Source organism: Peromyscus californicus, unplaced genomic scaffold (assembly GCF_007827085.1).
Source record: "Peromyscus californicus insignis strain IS unplaced genomic scaffold, ASM782708v3 Scaffold_11__1_contigs__length_118956290, whole genome shotgun sequence".
Classification (NCBI taxonomy): domain Eukaryota; kingdom Metazoa; phylum Chordata; class Mammalia; order Rodentia; family Cricetidae; genus Peromyscus; species Peromyscus californicus.
The window spans coordinates 17,245,386-17,258,120 of NW_026294402.1; the positions used below are offsets into that span (position 1 = coordinate 17,245,386).

Here is a 12,735-nt window from a genome sequence, read left to right on the forward strand (position 1 = left end):
AAGATACTGCCTTCCTCAGGACTCATGTAGAGTTGGAATATTACTAGAGAGCTCCACTTACTCAGCAGGGGAACAGCTGCCTTAGCAGTCATGGCCTCTGTGGCCTTCTTCTTGGTATTGCTGAGGGCGTGCTGACATTGGAAAGAGAGGGCAGGCCAGCTCTCTTGGGAGCGAGCACTCAGAGTATCCTCCTCCAACTCCTCTAAGCAAATCTGGCTTGTCCCGTAGGGAAGCCTCAGTCCCTCCAGTCTGTACCCAGCGTCCCGACCGTAGCCCTAAGCATGTCTCTTGTTCGCTCAGGCCATTTCTTAGCCCTTCCTTTCTTGTGCTCCTCACTTCCCTTCTCATTAGAGCCATTCAGAGTGCCTGGGCTTGCCCTAAGCTGTTTGCCACACTTGCTTCCATTCATCCCGAGTGCTGGGTAGTCTCTTACACAACACCAGTGGCCCTGCTTGCTCTGGGCCCTCTCCTACCACTCTACCCAATCCCCTGCCCACCTCCATCATGCTCAAAGGTAGGACTGCACTTTGAACCATCTCATGTGCCTCTGCAGGGCAAAGGTGGCACCAAGACGCTGATGAACACTATCATGCAGCTGCGCAAGATCTGCAACCACCCCTACATGTTCCAGCATATTGAGGTAAGGCCGCAACCCTGTGGCCCAGCTCTTTGGAGACAGAGCTGGGCTGCTTGTCCCTGGTGTGTGTGTGTGTGTGTGTGTGTGTGTGTGTGTGTGTGTGTGTGTGTGTGTGTGTGTGTGTGTGTGATGTCAAGTGTCTTCCTCTACTAATCTCTGCCTTAGTTTTTGAGATAGTTTCTTTCATTGAACTTGGAGCTCATTGATTGGCTAGACAGAATGGCTAATGAGCTCCACAGATCCATCTGCCTCCACCTCCACACCTGTGGGGTTACCCACATCAGCCACCACGCCTGGTTTCTACCTAGGTGCTAGGAATCCAAGCTCAGGTCCTCATGATTGTACAGCAGGGGCTTTAGGGACAAAGACATCTGTCTTCCTTGGGCTTTATGATTTTAAGAGTAGCTTAAGGATGGGTCCGGAGAGATGGCTCAGAGGTTAAGAACACTGGCTGTTGAGTATATTCCAAGCAACCACATGGTGGCTCACAACCACTACAATGAGGTCTGGTGCCCTCTTCTGGAATGCAGGCATACATGCAGGCAGAACGCTATACATAAGAATAGCTTAAGGAGCTGGACATAGTGGCGCACTTCTTTATTCTCATCACTTGAGAGGCAAAGGCAAGTGGATCTCTGTGGGTTCAAGGTCAGCCTGGTCTATATAGTGAATTCCAGGACTGCCAGGGCTATGTAGAGAGACCCTGTCTCAAAACAAAACAGCAAAAAAGACAGCCAGGCATGGTGGTGCATGCCTTTAATACCAGCACTCAGGAGGCAAAGGCAGGCGGATCTTTTGAATTCAAGGCCAGCTTGGTAAACAGAGCGAGTTCCAGGACAGCTAGGGCTACACAGAGAAACTCTGTCTCAAAAAAAAAAAAAAAAAAAAAAAAAAAAAAACCAAGGCTTAAGATCTTTTCACTAGCCACTGTATATACATCTGTCTCCATTGAGTTTTCCTTTTGTTGGTGTTTAGTTTATGTGTGTGTGTGTGTCTGTGTTGCTGTGGATGTAGCCAAGGGTTACATGTAAGCACATGCTCTGACATTGGGTGTGCCCAGTCCAACAGGTGCTTAACAAACCCATCATGGGCCTGGAAATGACTGTCTCTAAAGCTCCATGCTTAAGAATCGCCTCTTAGGTGTTTTCTGTGGGTTTGGGGACTTTTCCCTTGGGATGTGTTCCTACTCCTGAGGTTACACATGTCCCTGGCAGGGTTTCCCACACCTGGTTAGGAAGAGCTGCCATGGGCATCAGTGAAGTCTGTGGCCATAGTCCACAGTCATCATGAGTAACTGTGCTTTTGAAGACTCTGGACTCTTACTCCTGAAAAGCACATGTCGTATTCTTGGTGTACAGTTTCAGGGTCATTCCAGACTTTGGAGTTCCATTTCAGGATGGTCAGAGGTGTTCACCTTAGTGCCCAAGTGTCATGTAGTCTTCTTCCCATCTATCCCAGGAAAAGCATGAGGGTTGGCATTTGGTGCACTGAGGCCAACGACATCCATATCTGGACTCGGTGCCACTGCAGGCCACCAGTGTGTACTCAGTCCTCTGCATAGCAGCTTGGACCATGGGCTTGACTGGGCAGCCCCTTCCTGCCTTGGCACTGATCCATCTCTTGTCCTGTTGCAGGAGTCCTTTTCTGAGCACTTGGGGTTCACCGGCGGCATCGTGCAAGGGTGAGAAGCTTCCCAGCTCTGGGGGTGGGCAGCAGTCTGCCAGAGGGGTTTGTAGTCTTGTTCAGTGGCTTTGTTGCTGTGGTTAACATTTATCTGGTATCTGAGACAGAATGTGCTATCAGACTGGCCTCCAGACCATGGCTCTGCTGCCCACAGTGTAACCCTAGACAGCTTCTGTAATACCTGAGCCTGACTTCACCCACTCTACAGAAATACACTTGAGACTCTGTTAGAGTATATCCTGAAGCTTCCTTAGGTGCAGGCTCCACTTCTCTTTCTTTTGGGTTGTTGGGACATGGTCTCAATGTGTGGGCTAGGCTCCTATGTAACTTAGCCAGGATGTCTAATCATCTCTATCCTGAAAGAGTTGGAGTCCTTCTGCCTCAGTCTTTGAAGCACTGGGGTCGTTGGTGTGTACTACCATGCTTGGTTCCAGACCACACTTCTATAATTCCATAGTGGTGGCCCTGGATGTGAGCTCGAGAATTTCACCCAGAGCCTTGTTGCAAATGTTCTTGAAGTTGAGCCACATTTCCAGCCTTGCATTGTTTGCCTATAAGGGCATGACATGGCATTAGAAAGGCAAATGGTGCTCTTTGCTGTTGAGGTGTATTGGGTCTACTGCCTTACCATATTAGGCAAGTGCTTCATTATCGTGTGCTTGCCTGGCCCTCTTGATTTTGAGGTTCACAGTCTTTGGTCTTATGTTTTCCTGCTGTAGCTGGAATTACAGGTATGCACCACCAGGCCTAGCCTCAAAAAGTTCTGTGAACCTGTATGTATTTATGTCATATGGTTTCTGATACATCTCAGACACTGCTCTGTCCCACTGTCCATGCCACTCAGCCTGTTTCCACATGTCTAAAGCTAGAGGAAATGAGAGAATCCTGGGATTCTTTCGAGTCCAGTCCCTAGTGTAAGCTATTCTAACCAGGTAGTGGCAGACCCAGCATCCTGGGAGCAACTCCAGCTCATATCCACCCTCTCAGCATTGGTTCTTTCTGGAGCTATTTCTCTCTTTCTACCTTTGCATAGGTTCTAGGGATGGAACTCAGGTCAGCAGGCTTACAGGACAAATGCCTTACCCTTGAGCCAAATCCCTGGCCTTCTGGACATCATGTCTAATTACACTGATTTTATTCTCCTTGTGACCTTGTGAAGTGACATGTACATGGTTACCAGGGATGTACCCTGACTGAGAGTGACCTGAGTTTAGCTGTAGCTGTGGGTGGGTCTGCTTGAGAAACCAACTCTTTGCCCTTGAGTCTTGTAGGCAGCCTAGAACCTCATACGCCATTGTTGAGCTCACAGTTGTGTGACTGACCATCTGAATGTGACCTCTTCCTTCCTCGCACTAGATTGGACCTGTACCGTGCCTCAGGGAAATTTGAACTTCTTGATAGAATTCTACCCAAACTCCGTGCAACCAACCACAAAGTGCTACTTTTCTGCCAAATGACCTCCCTCATGACCATTATGGAAGACTACTTTGCATATCGTGGCTTCAAATACCTCAGACTTGATGGTGAGTAGAAGACAGTCTGCTTGAGAGGTTTATTCCTCATCTAGTCCAGTGGATACACTGAATCTGATAACATCCTAGAGGCTTGGAATAGGGGAGGAGGGCCTGAAGGTGCTTCTTTAGACATCTGGTCACTGGAGTCTTCACTGTAGGACTGATTCAGTGTCATGGGTTCTAGCAGGGCCCTTTCAGCAGAAGTTACACAAACCTTTCTCACATGGCTATGAACATAATAACGCCACTAAAATGGAGCCTTGAGGGTTCTCTGGCTTCAGTAGAGCTGCATCCAGGTACATGTTCTCCTCCATCTTGGCCTCATCCCTAGACAGTGTCGCTAGTAGAGACACCAGCTTTCCTCCAGCTCCGGGCCAGCTGGCTTTCCCTGAACTGCTTTGCTATGGCCTCTCACAGGCCTGGCCTGGAGCTGAATGAGGTTCAGTTGCAATGGAACCATGGCCTGCTTCCAGGCAAGGTCAGGCACTGTCCGACAGGCTCGGTGTACCAGCTGCCACAATATGTCTTTCCACTTCCCTGGTGTCCAAGAGCTATTTCAGGAGGAAGAGACCCATATTATTCACAGAGCAATGGTCAGGGGGGCCCTGAAGTGAGTTTCCCACACTGTCAGACTGAGAAGATAGACTTGGAAACTTCAGGACCAACACGATTCAACAGCTTTCTGTTTTTGTTTGCAGGGCCTTTACTGGGCTAAGGAGCTGGGTGTGCCTCACCTAGACCCCCCCTCCCCCCCCACTCACCATCCTCTGGAGCTTTTTTACTACATTTGTAGAGATGTGGTTTCAGGGACCATCAACCTGGGCTTGGTTGCTTCATCTTTTTGTCTGACCCTGTGGAACCTCATCTAGAAAATGCTGACCAAAACTGCGTACCCACCTATCCCCAGCCCCTCAAAATACCCCAGTGCCACCTTTCCTAAGCCAACATCCTATTCTGTGTGTTCACACATCTCAGTGCTGGCCAAATGCTGCTGAGGTCCAAATGGCTAGGCCTCTTCAGCTGCCCCCTCCTGTCCTTGTGAGTACCAGTCCTACTACTGTATGTGGGTCCCTGTTCCCTCAAGGAGGAGCCCAAGGACTTGTATCTATTTGGTCTCAGGTGTTAAGGCCACAAGCAGCACAGTTGCTCTAGGAGCAGGGAAAGGTGAGAATGCTATTTATGCCATGAGTGGCAACTATGAGGTGCAGGCCTATTAGCCCCCTGCTAGGTAGGAGCCCAAAGAAGGCTGCAGTGGGCACAGCTCTTAGGCATGGGTTTTTTCCCCCTCTTTTCTCTAATCCAGCCAAACCTACTGCAAGAAGGTCAAGGGTGAGTGCCACTGTAGCTAGTGACTCATTTCACCACCCTAGGCCACTGATGCTGAGGTGCTGTGGTCCTTGTCAGAATGGTGTCAGCCTTGTCAGCCACTTGGTGTCCGTCCTCATACAGAGAGCGTGAACAAGAGTCAGGAGGCATTACACCTGGAGATGGCAGTCCAGGAGGCTGCCGTCATCTTCCTCTTCCAGTGGCTTGTGTCATACAGGACACAGCTGGTCTGTGGGGCACATTGGTTTTTAAACTCCTTTGATAGGCATGGTGACATTCAATAATGATACGCTGTGCCTCCAAGTCCTTGTCTGGTTGACCTTTTTACCCTGTAGAGGACAGATGTGGCTCTTGTGCCCTGCAACACCATCCCTGATTGTAGAGCACAAGCTCCTTTGCATCTCCCACCCCAGGGCACCCTCTTGATCCTTTTCTCCTGTGCCTATCAGGAACCACAAAAGCAGAGGACCGGGGCATGCTGCTGAAAACCTTTAATGAGCCTGGCTCTGAGTACTTCATTTTCCTGCTCAGTACCCGTGCTGGGGGGCTGGGCCTCAACCTGCAGTCAGCTGACACTGTGATCATCTTTGACAGTGACTGGAATCCTCACCAGGTAAAGGCATTGGCTCAGGAGAGGGATGCCTCCTTTCTTAGTATCCACTCCCTCCCTAATGCTCTCCCTAAGCTGGGAGCCATGAGAAGTACATTCATTGGTCCATGGTAGTCAGGGGACAAACCAGGCAGGTTCCTTCCTGCTTCTCAAAGTGGAAGTGACCTTGCACCTTGACTGGGGGAGGGGAGGGCTCTCTTTCCAGTATCCATGTTTTTATTCTCGGGTGCACACGGGCAGTAACTAGCACAGAGACAGAGCCCTTGTCTGGCCCACATTAGTCTCCAGGCTCCATCCTCAGTGTTCAGCAACCATTCAGTTCTTGGATTATATAGCTGAGAAAAAAGTAGAACACAGCCTAGTCTACTGGGATGTAAGCCCTTCTAGACCTGTCCTGTATCCCACACTCAGTCCCACTCGTAAAACCAGATCTGGGCAAGCTCTGTGCTCTGTTCATTACCTCTTCTTGCTCCTTAGCCACATTTGCCCTGGGGCCCCCATGCCAGAAGATGCCAGGGTGTGCTAATTCGTACATTTAACAGTTTGAAGATGAGTAGCAAATTTGCCTTATCTCCTCATACAGGTGTACTGTATTGGTTTAGTTTGGAATGCAAATGCTAATATATAAGGTGAAGTGGTGACCCCATTCCCATCATCCTTCTGCATCTGCCGGGCACGCACAGTAGTGGTGTGTTTGCTGTGTAGTGGTTTGTTTCTGTCTCATTAGCCAACACGGCCCACCACCACTCCAGAGGACACATGTAAAGCTGTTTGACTGTTGCCTCTGCTGCAAAGTACCCCAGACTCTAGCAGCTCCAGGACAGCTTTTCCATTAGCCCAACAGGCGGGAATCTATGTTTTCTGTCTAGTCAGTGACCAGTAATTAGCCAGCCCCTAGGTAATCTGGTTTGTCCCTCTTGGGGCACTTTTGCAAGGACCCTGTAGTCCCATGGTTCTCAACCAGTGGGTCATGACCCTTTGGGGGGAGTCGAGTGACCCTTTCACAGGGGTGCCTAAGATCATCTGAAAACAGTTATTTACATTATAATTCATAAAAGTAGCAAAGTTACTGTTACAAAGTAGGAATGAAAATAATTGTATGGTTGGGGATCACCATAGCATGAGGAACTATATGAAAGGGTCACAGCCTTAGGAAAGTTGAGAGCCACTGCTCTAGTCCGCTCCTCCCTGAATAAGTGATTGCCCTAGTCATGAGGCATTGCCCTCATGTGCTGGCTGCTTGTACGAAGCTGGCCCACTCCCACTGATAGTCTCTGGAACGTCCTTGCCTGGGAGACCTAGTAGAAATTATCCATGTCATTCCTATGATGAGTGTCAGTGTAGTTTCTGCCTAGATGCTACTGATGATCCATTTCCTACGAGGTGGTCAGATAATAACAGAAGTCCAGCAGAGTCCACTTCAGAGCCAGCCAGGGGCACATTCTCAAGACCTTGCCAGCAGTCATCCTGATTTACCTGGGGGCCAACTGTCCAACAAATTCCTTCTGTTCTTATGATCAGATATGAGTCTCAAATTGAGGAACCTTGTTGATGCCCATCCTGCCCACACTGCTTCTGCCCCAAAGAGAACTGCAGGCAGTCTCACTGTGCTAGAAACGACAGAAGTAATATTCGCAGTGTTGACTGCCGTGCCGTCAGGAGCTGACTCCTCTAGTCCCTGTACCATACTCCTCACACCCATCTGCACTGTCTGCATTGAAGCTGTAGGATGTGATGCTCAAAAATGTTGGCCCAACCAGGCCCCGAATGCACAGAAGTGCTGTTCTCATAACTGTGACATGGCCATGCTATGGAGCTTTGACAAGGGCTGCTCAGAGTATTCTCCTAGGAGTTACCCTCGGGTAACTTCTTCAAAAAAGAAGTATCCAGGGCCAGCAGTTAAGAGTGTATACTTGCAGAGCACCCGAGTTTGGTTCCCAGCATCTGTGTCAGGTGGCTCACAGCATCTCCAATTCCATTTCTCTTACACCCCCTTCTTGCCCCGTGGGTATTTAACTCTCTCTCTCTCCCTCTCAGATTTACACTTAAAATAAATGTTTGTTTGTTTGTTTAAGTAGACAGCTGTTCTGTGCTAAACAAGGCCCCTCCAGGCCCCTAGGGACAGATCACAGGTTCCATTATTGGGTTCCTGGCTCATGAAGGTGCAAGCCAGGGCTAAACATGATGTCTAGAATTCCCCAGACTGACCCGCCTCCTCTCCCAAGGACCTGCAAGCACAGGATCGTGCCCATCGAATTGGGCAGCAGAATGAGGTGCGTGTGCTTCGCCTGTGCACCGTTAACAGTGTGGAGGAGAAGATCCTGGCCGCTGCCAAATACAAACTCAATGTGGACCAGAAGGTTATCCAGGCAGGCATGTTTGACCAGAAGTCATCCAGCCATGAGCGGCGCGCCTTCCTGCAGGCCATTCTGGAGCATGAGGAGCAGGATGAGGTGAGCATGGTGCCAGCCTGGCCCAGCGTGAGTGGTGGATGCATGAGGCTTTCATTTTCGGTTTTGTACCTTTTTTGCACTCTTGGTTTTTTGTTTTTTGTTTTTTATTTTTTGGTTTTTTGGTTTTTTATTTTTTTATTTTTTTGCGTCCCTTTGGAGTAAAGGGAGTGTGGGCTGAGCAGAAAGAGGATGCGCACTTGCTTTCCCTTCGAAGTGGGTTTTTTTCTAAAGTGCTGGTGACAGACGCCGCCTTGACAGCCCTGGAGACTGAAGTCCTGTATTTATCCACAGAGCAGACACTGCAGCACGGGCAGCGGCAGTGCCAGCTTCGCCCACACTGCCCCTCCGCCAGCGGGCGTCAACCCCGACTTGGAGGAGCCACCTCTAAAGGTGAGAGGGGTAGTCCAGTCTCCACGCCCACTCAATCTCGGCTTCTCGCTGAGACTGGCCAGCAAGGGCCTGACCCCACGGAGCGTGCGTGTGCGTGTGTGTATGTGTGTGCCTCTTGCTGACGCGTGGGATCCTCCACCGCAGCCAGCCTGGGACCTCCAGCTCATCAGCTCATCTCCTATTGGACGGACGCTGCTGCTCGCCTCTGAGCCTGGCCACCACCCAGCCTGGCCCCACCACAGTCAGACTAAAGTTTTGCAATCTTGTAGGAGGAAGATGAGGTACCTGATGATGAGACCGTCAACCAGATGATTGCCCGGCACGAAGAAGAATTTGACCTCTTCATGGTGAGCACCTGGGCTGGGACCACACAGACTCAGTGATGATAGTGGTGTCCCTGTAGCTAGTGAAGCTGCTGTTCCTCCTCATGTGGCTTTCTCCTGCTTTCAGCTGACCCTCATGTTGTGGGGATAGTGAGGGACACTGCACTGCCATTTCTGTGATCCTCAGAGCCTGTGGGCTTTTTTTAGGGGAGTTGAATGGACACTGCAGACCTGAGGCGGGTCTGGGGCCTGGGCCACAGATTTCCCCACACTGCTGTGTGCTAGTATGAAGTTCAGATGGGGCTCTCTGAGCCCCAGTAGAGCTTATATCTTCCTCCAAAGTCGTGCTGTGGACATACCTGTACTCCCAAGGTAGAACCCCTTACCAGGGTCTGCTGTAGCAGCCAGGTCCAGTCAGTTCCTAAAATGAGACACTGTTGCATAACTCTTTAGCGCCTAATGTCCCTGCAGGCAGTGAGCTGGTCCCTGTGAGGCCCACACCAAGGGCTTTTGGTCACTGTGCTGACTCTTTCTACCCTCCTGCCCACCACCCCACATCACAGCGCATGGACTTAGACCGCCGGCGTGAAGAGGCCCGCAACCCCAAGCGGAAGCCACGCCTGATGGAAGAGGATGAGCTCCCATCCTGGATCATCAAGGATGATGCCGAGGTAGAGAGGCTGACATGTGAGGAGGAAGAGGAGAAGATGTTTGGCCGTGGTTCCCGCCACCGCAAGGAGGTGGACTACAGCGACTCACTGACAGAGAAGCAGTGGCTCAAGGTACATGCCTGAGAGGGCTGTGCGCCGCAGACCATGCCAGGCAGGGCAGGGGGCAGAGGCCAGGCCTTCTTGGGTCATCCCAGCTGGCGCCTTCCCACATTGTTGGCTGCATTGAGCATTGCATGGCTTCTAAGGATCTTTAGTTGCTACCTCTACAGCTGCCACAGGGAAGAGCCATGCTATTGTCAACATGCAGCACCTAACATGCTGTCAGCCCTCCTAACATGCTGTCAGCCCTCCTGGGCTCTCCAAGTTGACTGATGAGAGACCCTAATAGACCGTCAGCAAGTTTCCCGGAGGTGGCCAGGAGCTGGGCTCGTGGTCTTACTGTGGAGAAGGCTGAGGTTTCAAGTCCCTGCCTGCTTGCTAAGCTGACTGCCCCTAGGTACACAGAGGGAAGGGCAACATTCTTTGAGTACATGGTAACTGTCCAAGCAGCAGTAGCAGCAGATGGTGAATGAGGTCAGAGCTGAGTAGTGTCTGGCATCAAGACTGGCATTGGTGTCAGGAGTGTAAGCTAGTGATTCGCAATCCAGCCCTGAAGTCATGTTGTGAGCACAGCCCAGAAGCAACTCTTCAGGTGTAGGCAGGTGGCAATGATCCCTGTGGCCCTGCTGTGGCCAGGCAGCCCTGGCCCCTCCTGGGAGCTCAGAAGAACCTCATCTAGAGAGCACACCAGGGAAGCCAGGGTCGTAACTCAGGTCTGTAACCCATAAATTGTGACAAGAGGATTAAGGAGAATTCCAGGGCAACCCGAGTTTCACAGCAAGACCTTGTCAAAAAAAAGAATCTGCCAAGAAGTCAAACTTTGGGATGGGCTTACCCACTCAGAATACTCCAGAGCTAGGACAGGACCCCCAGGAAGATGGTCTTTTCTGAGATAAGGCCATCACTCCAAGAGGAGTTGTCATCTGTTCACATATGCAAAGCACTGGGTGGCTTTACATTCAGACTAGCACATCTGCTAAGTTTTGTGCACGGGTTTTTGAGGTGGGATTCATCTGCCATGCATAGCATCTTTTAAAGGTACATTGCTGGAGTCAGGCAGCATTCCTGTCAGCATTAGAGCAACTTCATCCCCGTCCCCGCAAAAAAGAGGCCCGCATTTCTGGTTACTTCTGTTAACGCCTTTGTTTGCCTCACTCTGGTAGCCACTACTCTGCTTTCTACCCATTGGCATTCATGCACTTGGTGGGTTGTTGTTGTTGGTAGTTTTGTTTTGTTTTATCATTTTTTTCCCCCTGGTTTTTCAAGACAGGGTTTCTCTATGTAGCTTTGCGCCTTTCCTGGAACTCACTTGGTAGCCCAGGCTGGCCTTGAACTCACAGAGATCCACCTGGCTCTGCCTCCCGAGTGCTGGGGTTAAAGGTGTGTGCCACCACCGCCCGGCTTTGTCTTGTTTTTTGAGACAGTGTTTCTGTGTAGCTCTGACTGTCCTGGAACTTCTGTAGACCAGGCTGGCCTCGAATTCAGAGCTCTACCTGCCTCTGCCTCCCAGGGGCTGGGATGAAAGGCATGCGCCACCACCACCTGGCGGCTTTTTGGTTTTTTTTGTTTTTTGGTTTTTTTTTTTGTTTTTTGTTTTTTTGTATTTTGTTTTTTGTTTTTTTGGTTTTTCGAGACAGGGTTTCTCTGTGTAGCTTTGCGCCTTTCCTGGATCTCGTGCTGTAGACCAGGCTGGCCTCGAACTCACAGAGATCCGCCTGCCTCTGCCTCCCGAGTGCTGGGATTAAAGGCGTGCGCCACCACCGCCTGGCAGCTTTTTGTTTTTAAATATGGTGTACTTCGAGAATTTGCATGTTATCCCTGGCAAGGGCCTTGCTAACCTTCCCTGTTCTGTTTTAGTGTGTGTGCTGTTGATGAGCACTACTGGTTTGTTGTTTTTAAGATTCATTTGTTTATTATGTATATGGTGTTCTGCCTACATGTATTCCTGTAGGCCAGAAGAGGACACCAGATCTCATTACAGATGGTTGTGAGCCACTATGTGGTTGCTGGGAATTGAACTCATGACTTTTGGAAAAACAGCCAGTGCTCTTAACCTGTGAACCATCTCTCCAGGCCCTATTTGGTGTATTTTCTTCTTTTTTTTTTTCCTTTTCTTTTTTCTTTTCTTTCTTTTTTTTAAAGAACATACTATTTCTTTTATTTTTATTTATCTTTATTTTATGTGCATTGGTGTTTTGCCTTCATGTTTGTCTGTGTGAGGGTGTCAGATCCCCTGTAACTGGGGTTACAGGCAGTTGTGAACTGCCTTGTGGATGTTGGGGATTGAACATGGGTGCTCTGGAAAAGCCAGGCGGTCCTCTTAACCACTGAGTCATCTCTCCAGCCCCTACTTGGCATATTTTTAATTGACTGATTGATGTACTTACTTCGATGTTTTGAGACAAGGCCACATTCTGTAGCCCAGGCTGGCCTTGCATTTTACCTTTTTGTGTCCTCACCACCCCACCAAGTGTTCTTATTACAAGCAAGCACCACACACTCCGCCTTTCTAGTCTGTGACTGTTGTGAGCATAGCACCTTCCCTGGGCTGGGTAGTGTGCACCATTGTGCAGAATGCCTCGTGTTGTCTTTCCATCAGTTGGTGGGTGTTCGAGTTGCTCCTTTGAGGAGGCTGTTTTGGTTGATATATGGTAACCATGTGTGGGCCTATCTTTTTGTCTCTTGTATACCTTGGAATGGTATTAATAGAACAGATGGCCAGCCACATGTGTGCCAGTCCTTGGTCTTGCCACATCCTCACTAATACCTGTCATTTCTTGCCTTGGTTGTGAGTTTTGTGTGCTTCTTGCTCATTCCTATATCTTCTGGAGAAATTTATCTATTTATTCATGTCCCTTGCCACCCACCTCTACCCCTTTGAGAAAATTGTCTTACTGTGTTGCCCATTCTGGTTTCCAACTCATGGGCTCAAACAGTCCTCCTCCTTCAGCCTCATGAGTAGCTGGAATTATAAACACACAGTAGTGCGTACTCTTTCTCTTTTTAAAAGGTTTATTTGTTTGTTTGTT

At 49.7% G+C, this 12,735-nt stretch overlaps 1 protein-coding gene across 1 annotated transcript in view; it reads left to right on the forward strand.

The window, feature by feature from the left end:
• Positions 1-12,735, forward strand: part of Smarca4 (SWI/SNF related, matrix associated, actin dependent regulator of chromatin, subfamily a, member 4) — a 93,141-nt gene that overhangs the window by 57,665 nt on the left and 22,741 nt on the right. The window contains 8 exon segments of the mRNA XM_052754267.1: positions 554-640; positions 2,272-2,318; positions 3,677-3,843; positions 5,610-5,773; positions 7,996-8,223; positions 8,515-8,613; positions 8,883-8,960; positions 9,500-9,718. Coding sequence (XP_052610227.1) covers positions 554-640; positions 2,272-2,318; positions 3,677-3,843; positions 5,610-5,773; positions 7,996-8,223; positions 8,515-8,613; positions 8,883-8,960; positions 9,500-9,718 — 1,089 coding nt within the window.